This window comes from Panthera tigris, chromosome D2 (assembly GCF_018350195.1).
Source record: "Panthera tigris isolate Pti1 chromosome D2, P.tigris_Pti1_mat1.1, whole genome shotgun sequence".
Classification (NCBI taxonomy): domain Eukaryota; kingdom Metazoa; phylum Chordata; class Mammalia; order Carnivora; family Felidae; genus Panthera; species Panthera tigris.
In genome coordinates, this window is record NC_056670.1 from 55,701,951 (window position 1) to 55,713,879 (window position 11,929).

Below are 11,929 nucleotides of genomic sequence, written 5' to 3' on the forward strand. Positions count from 1 at the left end.
CCCAGGGAGAGCTCAGCCTTAGGCGGTCTAGTGCTACCACAGTTCTATTTAGCCATAGAAGCCCAGAGAGGTTGCCCCTCAGAGGTTCACTCGTTTGAACACGGTGCAGGCTCCTGCAGGCCCAGGGGCAGAACCTCTCCCGTGCAGTACATCTTCATGGTTTTCCATCCATCATTGATGGGGGAACAAGTGACCTGCCCTTAACAGTTTCCCAGAAGTAATAATAGATAAGACCTTGGGCTCTGCAGGCAGCCCTACCCTGCCTCCACACAGGCAGCTGTGTGATTTGGGGCAGAGTCACTAACCTAATTAATGAGCTCAATGAACTCATCTGCAAAATGGGAGAAGAAGGGCCTACCTTGGAAACATTATGTGAGTGTTCAGTTAGATAATGCATGGAAGTAAATAGCAAACAATAAGCCCTCGAATAATAAGACATTGTATCTGGAAGCTATTGCATGAAGGTCACGACTTTGTTTTTTGTGGAAAATCCTGCCTCTTAAAAAGGACTTCTTCCATCTGTTTCTTCAAAAGCATAAACCTGTTTCCTCTGAAGACTAGTTGCTTGAGCATACGCCCCTGTCGTATAGGTAAGTGCTAAGGGAAGTATAGAGAACACTTTACTCAGTCTAGATGAGGTTTAATCTGAAAAGGGTGGCAGTGCCCTTCATCCCAAACCTTGAAAGCAGATCAGGACTAGTAGAGTAGGAGCAGCAGGAAATATTACAAAGGGGAGGGTTTGTGCTGAGGACAGCCTGGGACCACAGCTCTTAACGCCCCCATCAGAAAACCCATCCCCTTCTGGAGCACCTGGGTGGCTCAGTCGACCAAGCGTCCAACTTTGGCTCAGGTCACGATCTCACAGTTCGTGGGTTCAAGCCGCATGTCGGGCTCTGTGCTGACAGCTCAGAGCCTGGAGCCTGCTTTGGATTCTGTGTCTCCCTCTCCCTCTGTCCCTTACCCACTTGTGCTCTCTCTTTCAAAAATAAACATTAAAAATAAATAAATAAAACCCATCCTTCTAATTCAAATTCAGGGCTCAGCTGAAGTTCTGTGTGCCCATCTGTCCACTCGTGTATAACCTGTACTGAGAAACTCATGTAATTTCTTCACAGGGAGTGATCTTGGAGTTCATTTTGTTCTTACCCTTCATTATATTTACTGTCATTATAGGGTTATCTCGGGAACTCATATGTGAATGTCTTCCCTTCCCAAAGAGATTAGATATTCTTTAATGGCAGAGGACAAGATGAAGAGGATGTGTTGGGCAGATTATCAGGCCACTCAGTGTAGGGGATGGTCTGAGGTTGAGGGGGGACATTTATGGTAAGCTAGATCAGTTGCATGGCTGTTATAACATCCGTGCACCAGGTGATAAGGGCCTTGGTGGGAAGAGAGACGAAAAGACAAGACACACTTTGAAAAGAAAAAACAAAAAAACAAAAAAACAAAACCCCACAGGCCTCCATAGAGTACCTTGTGGCAACTAAAATGTCAGTTCTGGAGCCAGAAGACCTGGGTGGCAATTCTGGATCTTTCCTTTAAAGCTCCTTCCTGTGACTTCGGGCCAGTCACTTCACCTCACCTAACCTCACGTTCCTCATCTGTGAATTCCGATAGTAATAAAGTCCCTGCCTCACAGGGTTGTGAGGATTCACTGAGCTAATGCTAGTAAAAATGCTGAGCCAACTGCCCAAAACATAGCTGCATTTAGTAACGCTGCTTTGGTATTGGCATTTAGTAAATATTTGCAGAGCAAACAAATGGGGCGATTTCAACAGACCTATAGAGGCCAGGGGAGTGGGGTGCTTGGGGCATAGTGAGGAGCTGTGGTTCCTAGAAACTCCAAGAAGATGAGAAAGGAGGGACAGCAGCTAAAAAGGAAAAACTGGGCCAATGGAAGGATTCGCTCAACCAGGAGAGATTGAGCTTGTCTGATGGCCACGGAGGATGTGCAGAGGGAGAAACTGAAGATGTTCTCAGGGGTGAGCTTGCCTGAGGAGGCAAGAAGGCACAAGACGCCCCGTCTGCACAGGTCTGAAGGGCAGGGCTCTGGGGGATTACAAGGGTGGCGTGCCCACTACGTGACAGCACCTACGTCACAAACTCCTAGCACAGCAAGGCTGGGCACCTGAGAGTTGGCTCTTGAAACCACTTTGTATAACCCATCACGCCTGGGATCGCTGGTGTGTTTCTGTTGCTGTGTGAAGGAATCCTTCTCTGAACCTTCCACTACAACTTACGCCACAATAGAATGGAAACTAAATCTGGTATGAAGTTTATTAACTGCTCCCTCTTATCAATTAACTGACTCATAGAAGGTAAAATTCACAACCCCAGTCGATAGGCTGTTCAGGCACTTTGTTTGACTTATTGATTTGGGTGGGTTAAAAAAAAAAAATCACAAGCTGGTTATCTTCTTGTTACCTTTGGCCTGCCTTTTTGCCTGTTTCTTTTTTACCAGCGAAATTAGATTCCACAACCTAGCACGGGTGACAAATGATTTCCTAGGTTTTCCCAAAAATCTTCCCTGGACTGGAGTCATAATCACCTTTGTCCAGATGCACCATAGATAGTACTTTGCTTCAGCTGGGTTAAAGGGGGGAAAACTCACAGTGCAGATGTTCAAGACCTATTGTTTAATGGTGCTGAGGCAGGGAAACTGAATAACTCTGGGGTGTAAAAAAGATACTGAAAATCACGGGGCACCTAGGTGATTCAGTTGGTTAAGCATCTGACTCTTGATTTCGGCTCAGGTCATGGTTTGTGAGATCAAGCCCCACGTCAGGCTCAGTACTGACAGCACTGAGCCTGCTTGGGATTCTCTCTCTCTCTCTCTCTCTCTCTCTCTCTCTTTTCTCTCTGCCTCTCCCCTGTTCTCACTTTCACTCTCTCTCAAAATAAAAAAAAAAAAAAAAAGAGGGCACCTGGTCGGCTCAGTCGGTTAAGCGTCCGACTTCAGCTCAAGTCATGATCTTACAGCTTGTGCGTTCGAGCCCTGCATCAGGCTTGTGCTGACAGCTTGGAGCCTGGAGCCTGCTTCCGATTCTGTGTCTCCCTCTCTGTTCCTTCCCAGCTCGTGCCCTCTCTCAAAAATAAATATTAAAAAAAAAAATAGTGAAAGTCACTAAGATCTGATTCCATATACCTTGGACCTAGCCACAGAGGATGTACAGAGATAACGTAGATACATCTGTTCGTGTGCATACACCCATAAGCACATGCAGACACGCTCACATACCCACCATCCCTTACAGTCTCCCGTGGCTTCTCGGTTCTACTCTTTCTGTCTATTCCTATTGTTTACTTTTTTCCCTCCCACATAGATGTGATGAGTTGGTCTTTATAAAGAACATAGAACAGAGCCTGGCACATGGGAAGCACGACAGACATTAGCTAGTGTTATTACTGCTTCCCAACTGCCAGCGTCTCCCAGGATCCATCCACCCATCTTAGCTCTAACTGCCAAGTCTTTATCTTCAGCACAGCTCTAATCATTTATGAGGCACCAGGCTGCCGTCCCTATAACTTCACACATGAAACTCCTGATCAACCCCCACCCCCACCCCCACAACCAGCTAGCTTCTCCTTGCCACTTCCCTATTTTTCTGGATCTTCTAAGGGCTCAAAACTTGCAGAATGTTACCAGGGAAACCTAGGTCCCAGCCCCTTCAGAAGATGGGAGCTGTCTCAATTCTGCCAGCTCACATCCCCCCAGTTCGGTGCCCAGCTACTCAAAGGGCTAGGGATATCCCAGCCACAGTCATTCCTGGGCCAAGTACTAGGAATGGGCCATCCCAAGCTCCAATACCTTGGAAATGGCCATTGCCTCAATATAGAGAGACACTTGCCCAGGCCCAGGCCCAGGCTTTGGCTCCCTACAGCCTTTGCAAATGGCTGAATCCACAGAGGGGGCTGTTCATGACTAGAGATGTGGGTGGTTCAGGCAGGAGGCAAGAGAATCAGCTTAATGCCATGAGTACAGACCCTGCTCTTCCACCAATAAGTCCTACCTCTCCCCATTGTAGAGAGCAAAGGAAGGTCTCATAAAAGGTGTCAACAGAGCACCTGCCCTTAACAGGTATCACTTCTCTTTCCTTCTACCTTGCTTCTCAGGTCCCATAGCTCTTCTCTCCTTGTCTGCAGGCACCATTCTAACCTCATTCCCAAGTGCTCTTGGGAATAGTGCAGACCCACAGGACATCTGCTCTGGGTGAGACTGCACCATCTCGGCCCTATGCCCTCATCTTAGACAACTCAAGGTTCTAAAAGCAGCAACCAGGTACCATTTGTTATCCGCGCCCTTCTTGGGCAATTTCTCCTATCTTATGTAAAAGCCTCGGCCCCAAAGCTGCTTGCGAATTCGCCCAGGAGGTCTCAAACCCTGCCGCATCCCACAGCCCCAGCACTTTGCATATATGTGGCTGGTGTTCAAGAGAAGTTTGAAAACAGTGATGCCATTGTGTTAAGGTATTTAGTGGGATGCTCTTAAGAAACCTTAATAAACCCAACATGGGAGAAAATGGTGTCAGGGAAGTCTCATACAGGGGGTACAGTAGACTGGAAGGTCTAGTTGAGGAACAGGAGATCCTAGAACCAGACTGCCTGGCTTCAAATCCCAGCTTGTCCACTTAAAAAGTGGCGACTTCAGGGGCGCCTAGGTGGCTGTCGGTTAAGCATCTTACTCTTGATTTCGGCTCAGGTCATGATCTTAAGGTTTCTGAGATGGCGCCCTGCATCGGGCTCTGCGCTGTGTGGAGCCTGCTTGGGATCCCCTTTCCCTCTCTCTGCCCCTCTCCCGCTGGGACGTGCGCATGCGTGAGCATGCACCCTCTCTCAAAATAAAACATTAAAAAAAAAAAGGTGGTGACTTCAGGCAAGTCAGTCAGTCTCGTGGGCCTCAGTGTCCTCATCTATAAAATGGAGAAAACAGTCTCCACATTATGGCCCATAAAACCATGACATGATGAGAGGATACCCAGAACAGTGACTCCTGGCACACGTATACCCAGTGAATACAACCCCCAGAATGATGAATGCAGAGATAGACTGGTTTGGAAGGTTACGTGGAAGCAGATTTCTGGAAGGAGTCAGAACGAGGGATGTGAGGGTACAGTAGCAAGAGACTGGGACAGCTTGTATTATGGTGGCTAAAGTTAGCGAGGGCAAGTGGGGCACGTTTGGTCCCCAAGGAAGGGGCCACTCCCAAAGGAAGGGACCAAGGAAGAGGCAGTGGTGGTGACAAGAATTAGCCACTATCATTCTTTGAGCAAGTTATCCCAGACATCCCTGATCTTCATTTAACCCTCCCAACTACCCTATTAACTAGTATTCTTTTATTAATGAGCGAAGGAACAAGCACAGGGTGGTCACTTGCTCGTTGTGATACAGATGGGTGAGTAGCAGGGCCGAGTCAAACCCAGTCACTGAACACTAGCTTTCCCCTGTGGCCCCCCCATGAGACAATGGTGGGCAGGCGAGGGAGGAAGAGGTGCTAAGAAGTTCCCGAGGGGGCTGGGTGGCAGAACTCTGGGCTGGACCAAGTAGGAAGGGACTCTACCAGGGTTCCATGCCTGGGGAAAACAGGCCTGAGGACAGGAAAACTTCAGTTAATCTAACCCTTGCCTGCTCAAACCAAGCCATTTTACAACTACCAAATATATCGCTGTGAAACTGGTTTCCCTTTCCTAGGCCAGAGCTCCAGACCGGGTTAGTCTCCAAAGAGGAAGAAACGGGCTGGCTTTGCCTGTGCCCTCCCATTTTTCACACACACAAAAATCCAGATGAAAATCACCCCACCTCCACCGCTCTCCAGACACATCAAGTCTCTTGGCCTCTGCCCTCCCGCCTAGAGAGCATTTCTGGAATATGTTCTTATTCCACAGAGGGAATGGAAGCCCATCTAGCAGGTTTTAAAAATCTGGACTTAATTTGCTGATTTCGGTTAACATCAACCCAGAAACAATGAAGTCCTGCAGCTCTACCAGTATTCTACGCTGAGCAGAGATGGCTCCAACCCGTTGCCCAGGTCCCAAGTACACTCACCCTTCATTATTAAGATATCCCCTATGTGTTTTTCTTTCCCCCACCTTCCACCAAAAAGCCAAACATGCTCCAAAACAAAAACCAAATTTATTCAGCAGACATTTTAATTAAGAAATCCTATAAATCAGGACCACCACAATTTCAGACACTCCGGTGCGAAGTGTACGTCAACAGCTACATCTGGAGGATGAACGAGCCATTGAAACTGTTTTTAAAATTTGTTTAGCTACCTTAAAGTTTGGGGGTGGCACTTTCCTTAAAGTGCCGTCAAGTTTCACAAGGGTAAAGCCGGCGGGTTCTCCTCTCGGAGAGTCACATTTTAAACACGGTTTCAGTCGCTCACAAGAAGAGCTAGTGACAGAAGAAGGCTGTGAGGGATGAGGACCCACAAAGGCTCAGGCCCATGGCCCCACAGACGGCCAGAACATAGCAGAAAAACATCCAGGGTCTCATCTATCCCATGCAGACACCAGAAAGGGTGAAATAACAAAGTCTGGCTGGGAGGACAGGGGAGACTGTTTATGACTTTCTGAGAAAGCTCAAGGCTAGGCCAAGAGTGGCCTCAGGGAAAGAGGAGGAGGAGTTCTGGAAAGAGGAAAGCACAGAAAAATAACTCTCCCCACAGGTCCCTCTCTGCTTCTGTGTGTCCTCGGGAGACTCCAAAAGGTAGCAAAGCACAGACAGGGCTCTTCTTGGGGCAAGAGAAAGAAAAGACCCAGGGATGAATTTAGTTCTCCCAGGAACCCCACAGCCTTCTGCCAGAGAGCAAACTGTGACCTTGAACCACAGGTGGCAAGGTCAAGTCAGTTAAAAGTCCACATTCAACTCCAACTGGCGCCACCTTCAAAATTCTTCAGCTCCCTCTAACCCCCTAACTGGAGTTCACATCTCCCACCTCCACCAAACACCAGTTGGGTGGGGAAAAGGGGGTGATGGCAACCCAACCACCACCAAGCTTTTACATTCTTCTTCCCTCTGGAATTTCTTTGCACAGCAATTGTAGCACCATTTCCACTAAGCTCTTCCACCAGAAAATAAAATGTTTGCGTGTCATTAGTTTTCAAGTATTGTTAATAAAGCCCAGGCGATACCCGCCCCTCAGAACCCTGTCTTTAAACAATCGAAGCACATGACGCCCCCAAGGCTTAAGTCAGGTACAAGTCGATGCCAGTAGCTGCCATAGTTCTCCCAGTTTTATCCCAGGTCATTGGCCCCGAGGTGGCCGAGAAAACTCTCACGCGGCACCTATGCGCCCTGGCCCGTGCATTTCTCCAGGCTCCTGTTCTCCGACAGCCTCGCTGGGGCCGGTAACTTCTTTCTCGCCTTGAGGTCTCTCCCCACGCGTCTCTCCGCAGCCTGGGCGGTCGCTCCCAGGACCGCAACGGCGGCTTCAGCTCTCGGTCGGTGAGGGTAGGACGCTGTTGGGTCTGCGAAGCGGTGTCCTCTTCCTCCTCCAGGGGCCCCCGGGTCAGTGCAAAGCGCCAGAAGGCTGCAGGGAGACAGGGTCCGGTCCGCTGCGGCCGCCTCCCGGCCCAGCGGCGCCCACTGGGCTCGTGGCTGCAACGGCAGCGACGGCTCGCTGAAGTCTTCGCACGGCCTCCTTGATGAGGTTCCCCGAGAGCACCAGCTGCTGCAGGAGCCGGTGAGGGTCGTCTTCGCGGGCGCGCGTCCCAGTTGGGGGCCATCGTCGCTGCTGCAGGCGGCGGGAGGCGGTGGCGCCCCGCAGCCAACCTCGCCGGCACGGCCCAGGCAGAGCGCTGGGGCCTGCGGCGAGCTCGGCCACGAAGTAGGGCGCAGCCCGGCCCCGCACGCGGCCGCGGTCCCCGAGGGCGCAGCGCAGGGCCCCCGGGGGCGCCGGGCCCACCGCCTCGGCCGGCGCGGGCGGCAGAAGCAGTGGCAGCGCAGGGGGCCGGGCCTTGTCCGCCCGCACGGCCGCCGGGGGCCGCGGGGGCTGCAGCGGCGGCCCCGGGGGCGCGCACGGGGAGGCCGGGCTGTCCTGAGCCGCGTCCAGCTGCAGCGCCTCGCCGATCTGGGCCACCAGCAGGTCCACCTCGCCCGAGCCGCCCAGCGTCACCGACTGCTCCAGCAGGAGGAAGCTGTCCTCCTCCTCCTCCTCCTCCTCCGCCTCCCCCTCCGCTTCCTCGCCGGCTTCCTCTTCCTCCTCCCTCCGACACGGCATGGCCCCCCGCCCGGGCACACGGAGCTCGGCGGCCGGCTCTGGCGGCTCGGCGGCCCGCCGGGCTCGATGGGCCGCGGCGGAGCGGGGAGCGGTGCTGAGGCCGAAGCGGGAGCGGGGGCCGGGGCCGGGGCCGGGGCCGGGGCCGGGGCCGGGGCCGGGGGCGGACACGGAAGCGGGAAGCCGCCAGGCACTCGCGCCGCGCGCCTGCAGCCGCGGGAGCCGGAATCCTACCGGCTCGGGTTGATTTGTAAACAATGGGTGACGTCGCCGCCGGGCCCTACCACCGCGCCACGACGCGGGGGGGGGGAGACGTGCGACCAGGGGACGGGTTACTGGTCGTCGCGGGCAGCGCAGGGTCGCGGCCGGAGCTTTCTGGTGTTTGCTCTCGGTACCTACCTAGGAGGGGCTCTGGATCGTTGGGAGAGCTGCATCCTTTTTCCGTCCGGTAAGCAACACGAGAAAATGAAGACTCGGAGGTGGTCTGGGTTGGTTTCTCCCACTCGCGGACACACCCACCCACACACCCCACCCCTCCTCCTCGGACGTTTCCTCGCTCCCCACGTGTCAGCAACGCTTGGGCCCGCCCTGCTCCTCCCCCGCGCACCCGCAGTCACCAGGACCTGGTGTAGTGGGGGAGGGGCGGGTTTCGCGACAGTCCCGGTTCGCAGAGCTGGAGGTGGGGAAAGGAGGGGGAATTGGGGTGCGGCGGCGACCTTGCTAAGAAGAGCGGGATCGTCTCGGGGTAGGGCCTCTGAGACTTCCTCTCCGTCTTGTCCTCAAGTCCCCAGGGAACTTGGGAGAGAAGGACACGCCACCGCATGGCTAAAGAAAAGTTGATTTCGTTCATTAAAAAAAATTTTTTAAAGGTCAAATAGAAATATAGGACGGTGGAAAAAACCTCTCTCAATCATAGGACTCAAACATGTTCACGTTAAAAAAGAATGTTTTCTCTCCAGCCTTTTTCTAGCGAAGTGTATTTTACAAACAGCCACACATACAACGCACGCGCTTTTCCACTTCTCATTACACCATAAATGGTGTTCGTGTTATTGCATGCACTTTGAAAACCTATAATGATTTCATAAGTTCTCATCAAGTGTTTGTTCCATAAATTATTTAACAATTCCTTTAGCGTTTGCTGTTTACCAAATTTCACCACTGTAAGTGCGTGACTAACATTTCTTTGCGTAAAACTTTTTCCATATTGATGATTCTTTCCTAAGACCGTATTCCCAGGAGTGGAATATTAGGTCAAATTATATTTTAAGGTTTCTGATAAACGTGGCAAACTGCTTTACAAGGGTTGAGTACATTTACTCTCCCGTCATTAGTGTTGAGTATTAAAAGTTAAAAAAAATTTTTTTTTCTGATTTCATAGGTGAGATTGACATCTCCTTTGTGTTTTCATATCTTTGATTTTTACTTAGAGCAGTTTTCTAAATGTTTGTTAACCAACTGTACTTCCTTTTTTTGTGAATTGTGTTTCCTAGGAAGTTTTTCATCTTGAGCTTTTCTTAGTATTTGTGTGACTTCTACGTAAGTTTAGTTAACCCTTTTCTTCCACATTTTGCTCTATTTCTTCAGGTTTTTTTGGCCCTTTACAGTCATGTTTTGGTGACTAAAACTTAACGAATTTTAATGCCCCCAAATCTACAAAATCCCTTTCCTTGAGACTTTTAAGACAATGCTAAATTTAGTCTTCTTGTCTCCAGCAAGTTATTCAATATCGAGTTCTATTTTCCTTAGTGGGTTGTTTTTTTTTTTTTTTTTTTTTTTAATGCCTTGTTTGTTTGTTGTTATTTTCAAATCCATCTGGGATTAATTTTGGTCAGTGGTGTAGGGAGACAATATGAAATGATTTTTTTTTCCCCCAGAGGGTTTGCCAGTCGGGGCTATATATCTTCATTAGGACAGAGGCGTGGGGACAGTGTGAACAAATTGCTCTGTCCTGGTGAACTCCTAGCTGCTGGTTAAGCTGCTGGGTGTGAGGACTGGGTGGGGCTGGGAATATTTTGATCTGTCTGTTGTGTGGAGTTAAAAGAACCCTGCACAGGTTGTACAAAGATCTAGATTGAAGTCTCTCGTTCCTGCCACATCCTGGGTGTGTGGCTCCTGGCAAATCAGTTTACAAGTGTTTTCACTTGTAAAATGGAAAAAATAATCCCTGCCCTGCCTCCCTCTGAGGATTGTTTTCAGGATCAAATGAGATAATGGGAACAGGCTTTGTCAGGCATTACACAAATGTAATGTGGGATTAGGTCCAGTGATTTACTAACAGAGGCCTGGCTCAGGTCCCGTGAATCCCCCAGGGAAACAGCTAATATATTAATGATAAATGCTCCCCCTTGCAGCCCACTAAGTCAAATGTACCCTGAAGGCATTACTTCCTTGAATTTACCCTTGAATTCTGCCTCCTGTCTACCCTGACCTGCACGTATTTGAAGCCTTTTGAAGTCAGCCCGGAGGCTCCCAAGTCCCCAGGTATGTCACCGCAGCTAGTTTTGCAGGTTTTGGTGACAGATCCTTTCCCAACTGGCAGCCGTCCTCCTCCGTCTCTGTGGAGGGCTCTTCGCACACTTACTGATGAGGCTCGGAAACCATTCCCCCAAAGAGAGCGATTCTCATTTTCATTCTGATGCTACTTACTGGAGTATTTCAATGGGAATAAAAACTAGGGGAGGGCTTAAGGATTTCACTAGAGTTAAATGGTAATTTTTTTTTTCTCCTCTCTGTAAGATGATGCCTGCCTGTAAGTAGAGAAAAGCAGTTTTATGCTCCATTGAGTTTAAACATTAATGGGGCTGGTGTAGCTATTGTCTCTAACCCAGCATCCCTGGAAGTCGTTTTTTGTCTTCTTGTCAGGGTAATTCCCATAGTGTTCTTAGCACTATAGGAAATGGAGCTTTGAGATGACATTCTTTTAAAAATCTTCCCTTTGTAATGTTGCTTTTGTGTGGAGATTGCTATGTAAATATGCTGGAGCTTGGATATTATACTCTTCATTATAGAGATGAATTCATTAGGGAAGACCAACTCCATTTTCTGGGGGCACTTCTCTGGGGAGCTCTGAGAAAAGGAAGCGCTGTGCTGGACTAGTGGGAGGCAGAGAAACGCCCTGGATTAGGAGTCAAAATACAAGATGCTAGAGAGGCTCAGATGCAATTAAAAGTAACAAGAGGGCATCAAGGAGGGACTGGGGAGGACCCTGCGTTGGGTATGCTGGCTGCCGGCCTGGAGAGATGCTCACGGAGGGTATTCAGAACCACCGTGGGAGGACACAGAAGTCAAGGGTTTTCTGCATTGGTCTAGACCACACTGAAATCTCTCCCAAGGAACTGTTTTCCACATGGATTTTGCTTTCAGTTACATGCATTCAGAGACACCAGCTGGGGTGAAGAGGGATGAACACTGGGTTTATATTTCCACCTGGATCCAGAAGCTTCATCCTTCTGTGCCTCAGATTCTGAATGTGTAAAGTGGGGGATGATCCCTTCTGTACAAAAGTATTATGTTGTATGAGAACATGTATGGGAAGGCTTAGCACATGGGCCCGTAGGAATGACATTGGAATTAAACTATGGGGACAGAAATCATCTCAGGGGTACTCAAATTACAAATAAGGCAATTCTATGCTGTGGCCCATCAGCAGACCCATGGATAAACTGTGACATGGCCAGACAATGGAATATTACTCAGCCATGAAAA

At 49.9% G+C, this 11,929-nt stretch overlaps 1 protein-coding gene across 1 annotated transcript; it reads right to left on the reverse strand.

The window, feature by feature from the left end:
- Positions 1 to 6,113: 6,113 nt before the first annotated feature.
- FRAT2 (FRAT regulator of WNT signaling pathway 2) lies at positions 6,114 to 8,440 on the reverse strand. Its single transcript, XM_042960193.1, has one exon. The coding sequence runs from the start codon at positions 8,222 to 8,224 to the stop codon at positions 7,514 to 7,516; it is 711 nt and encodes a 236-aa protein (XP_042816127.1). The 5' UTR covers positions 8,225 to 8,440; the 3' UTR covers positions 6,114 to 7,513.
- Positions 8,441 to 11,929: the final 3,489 nt, after the last annotated feature.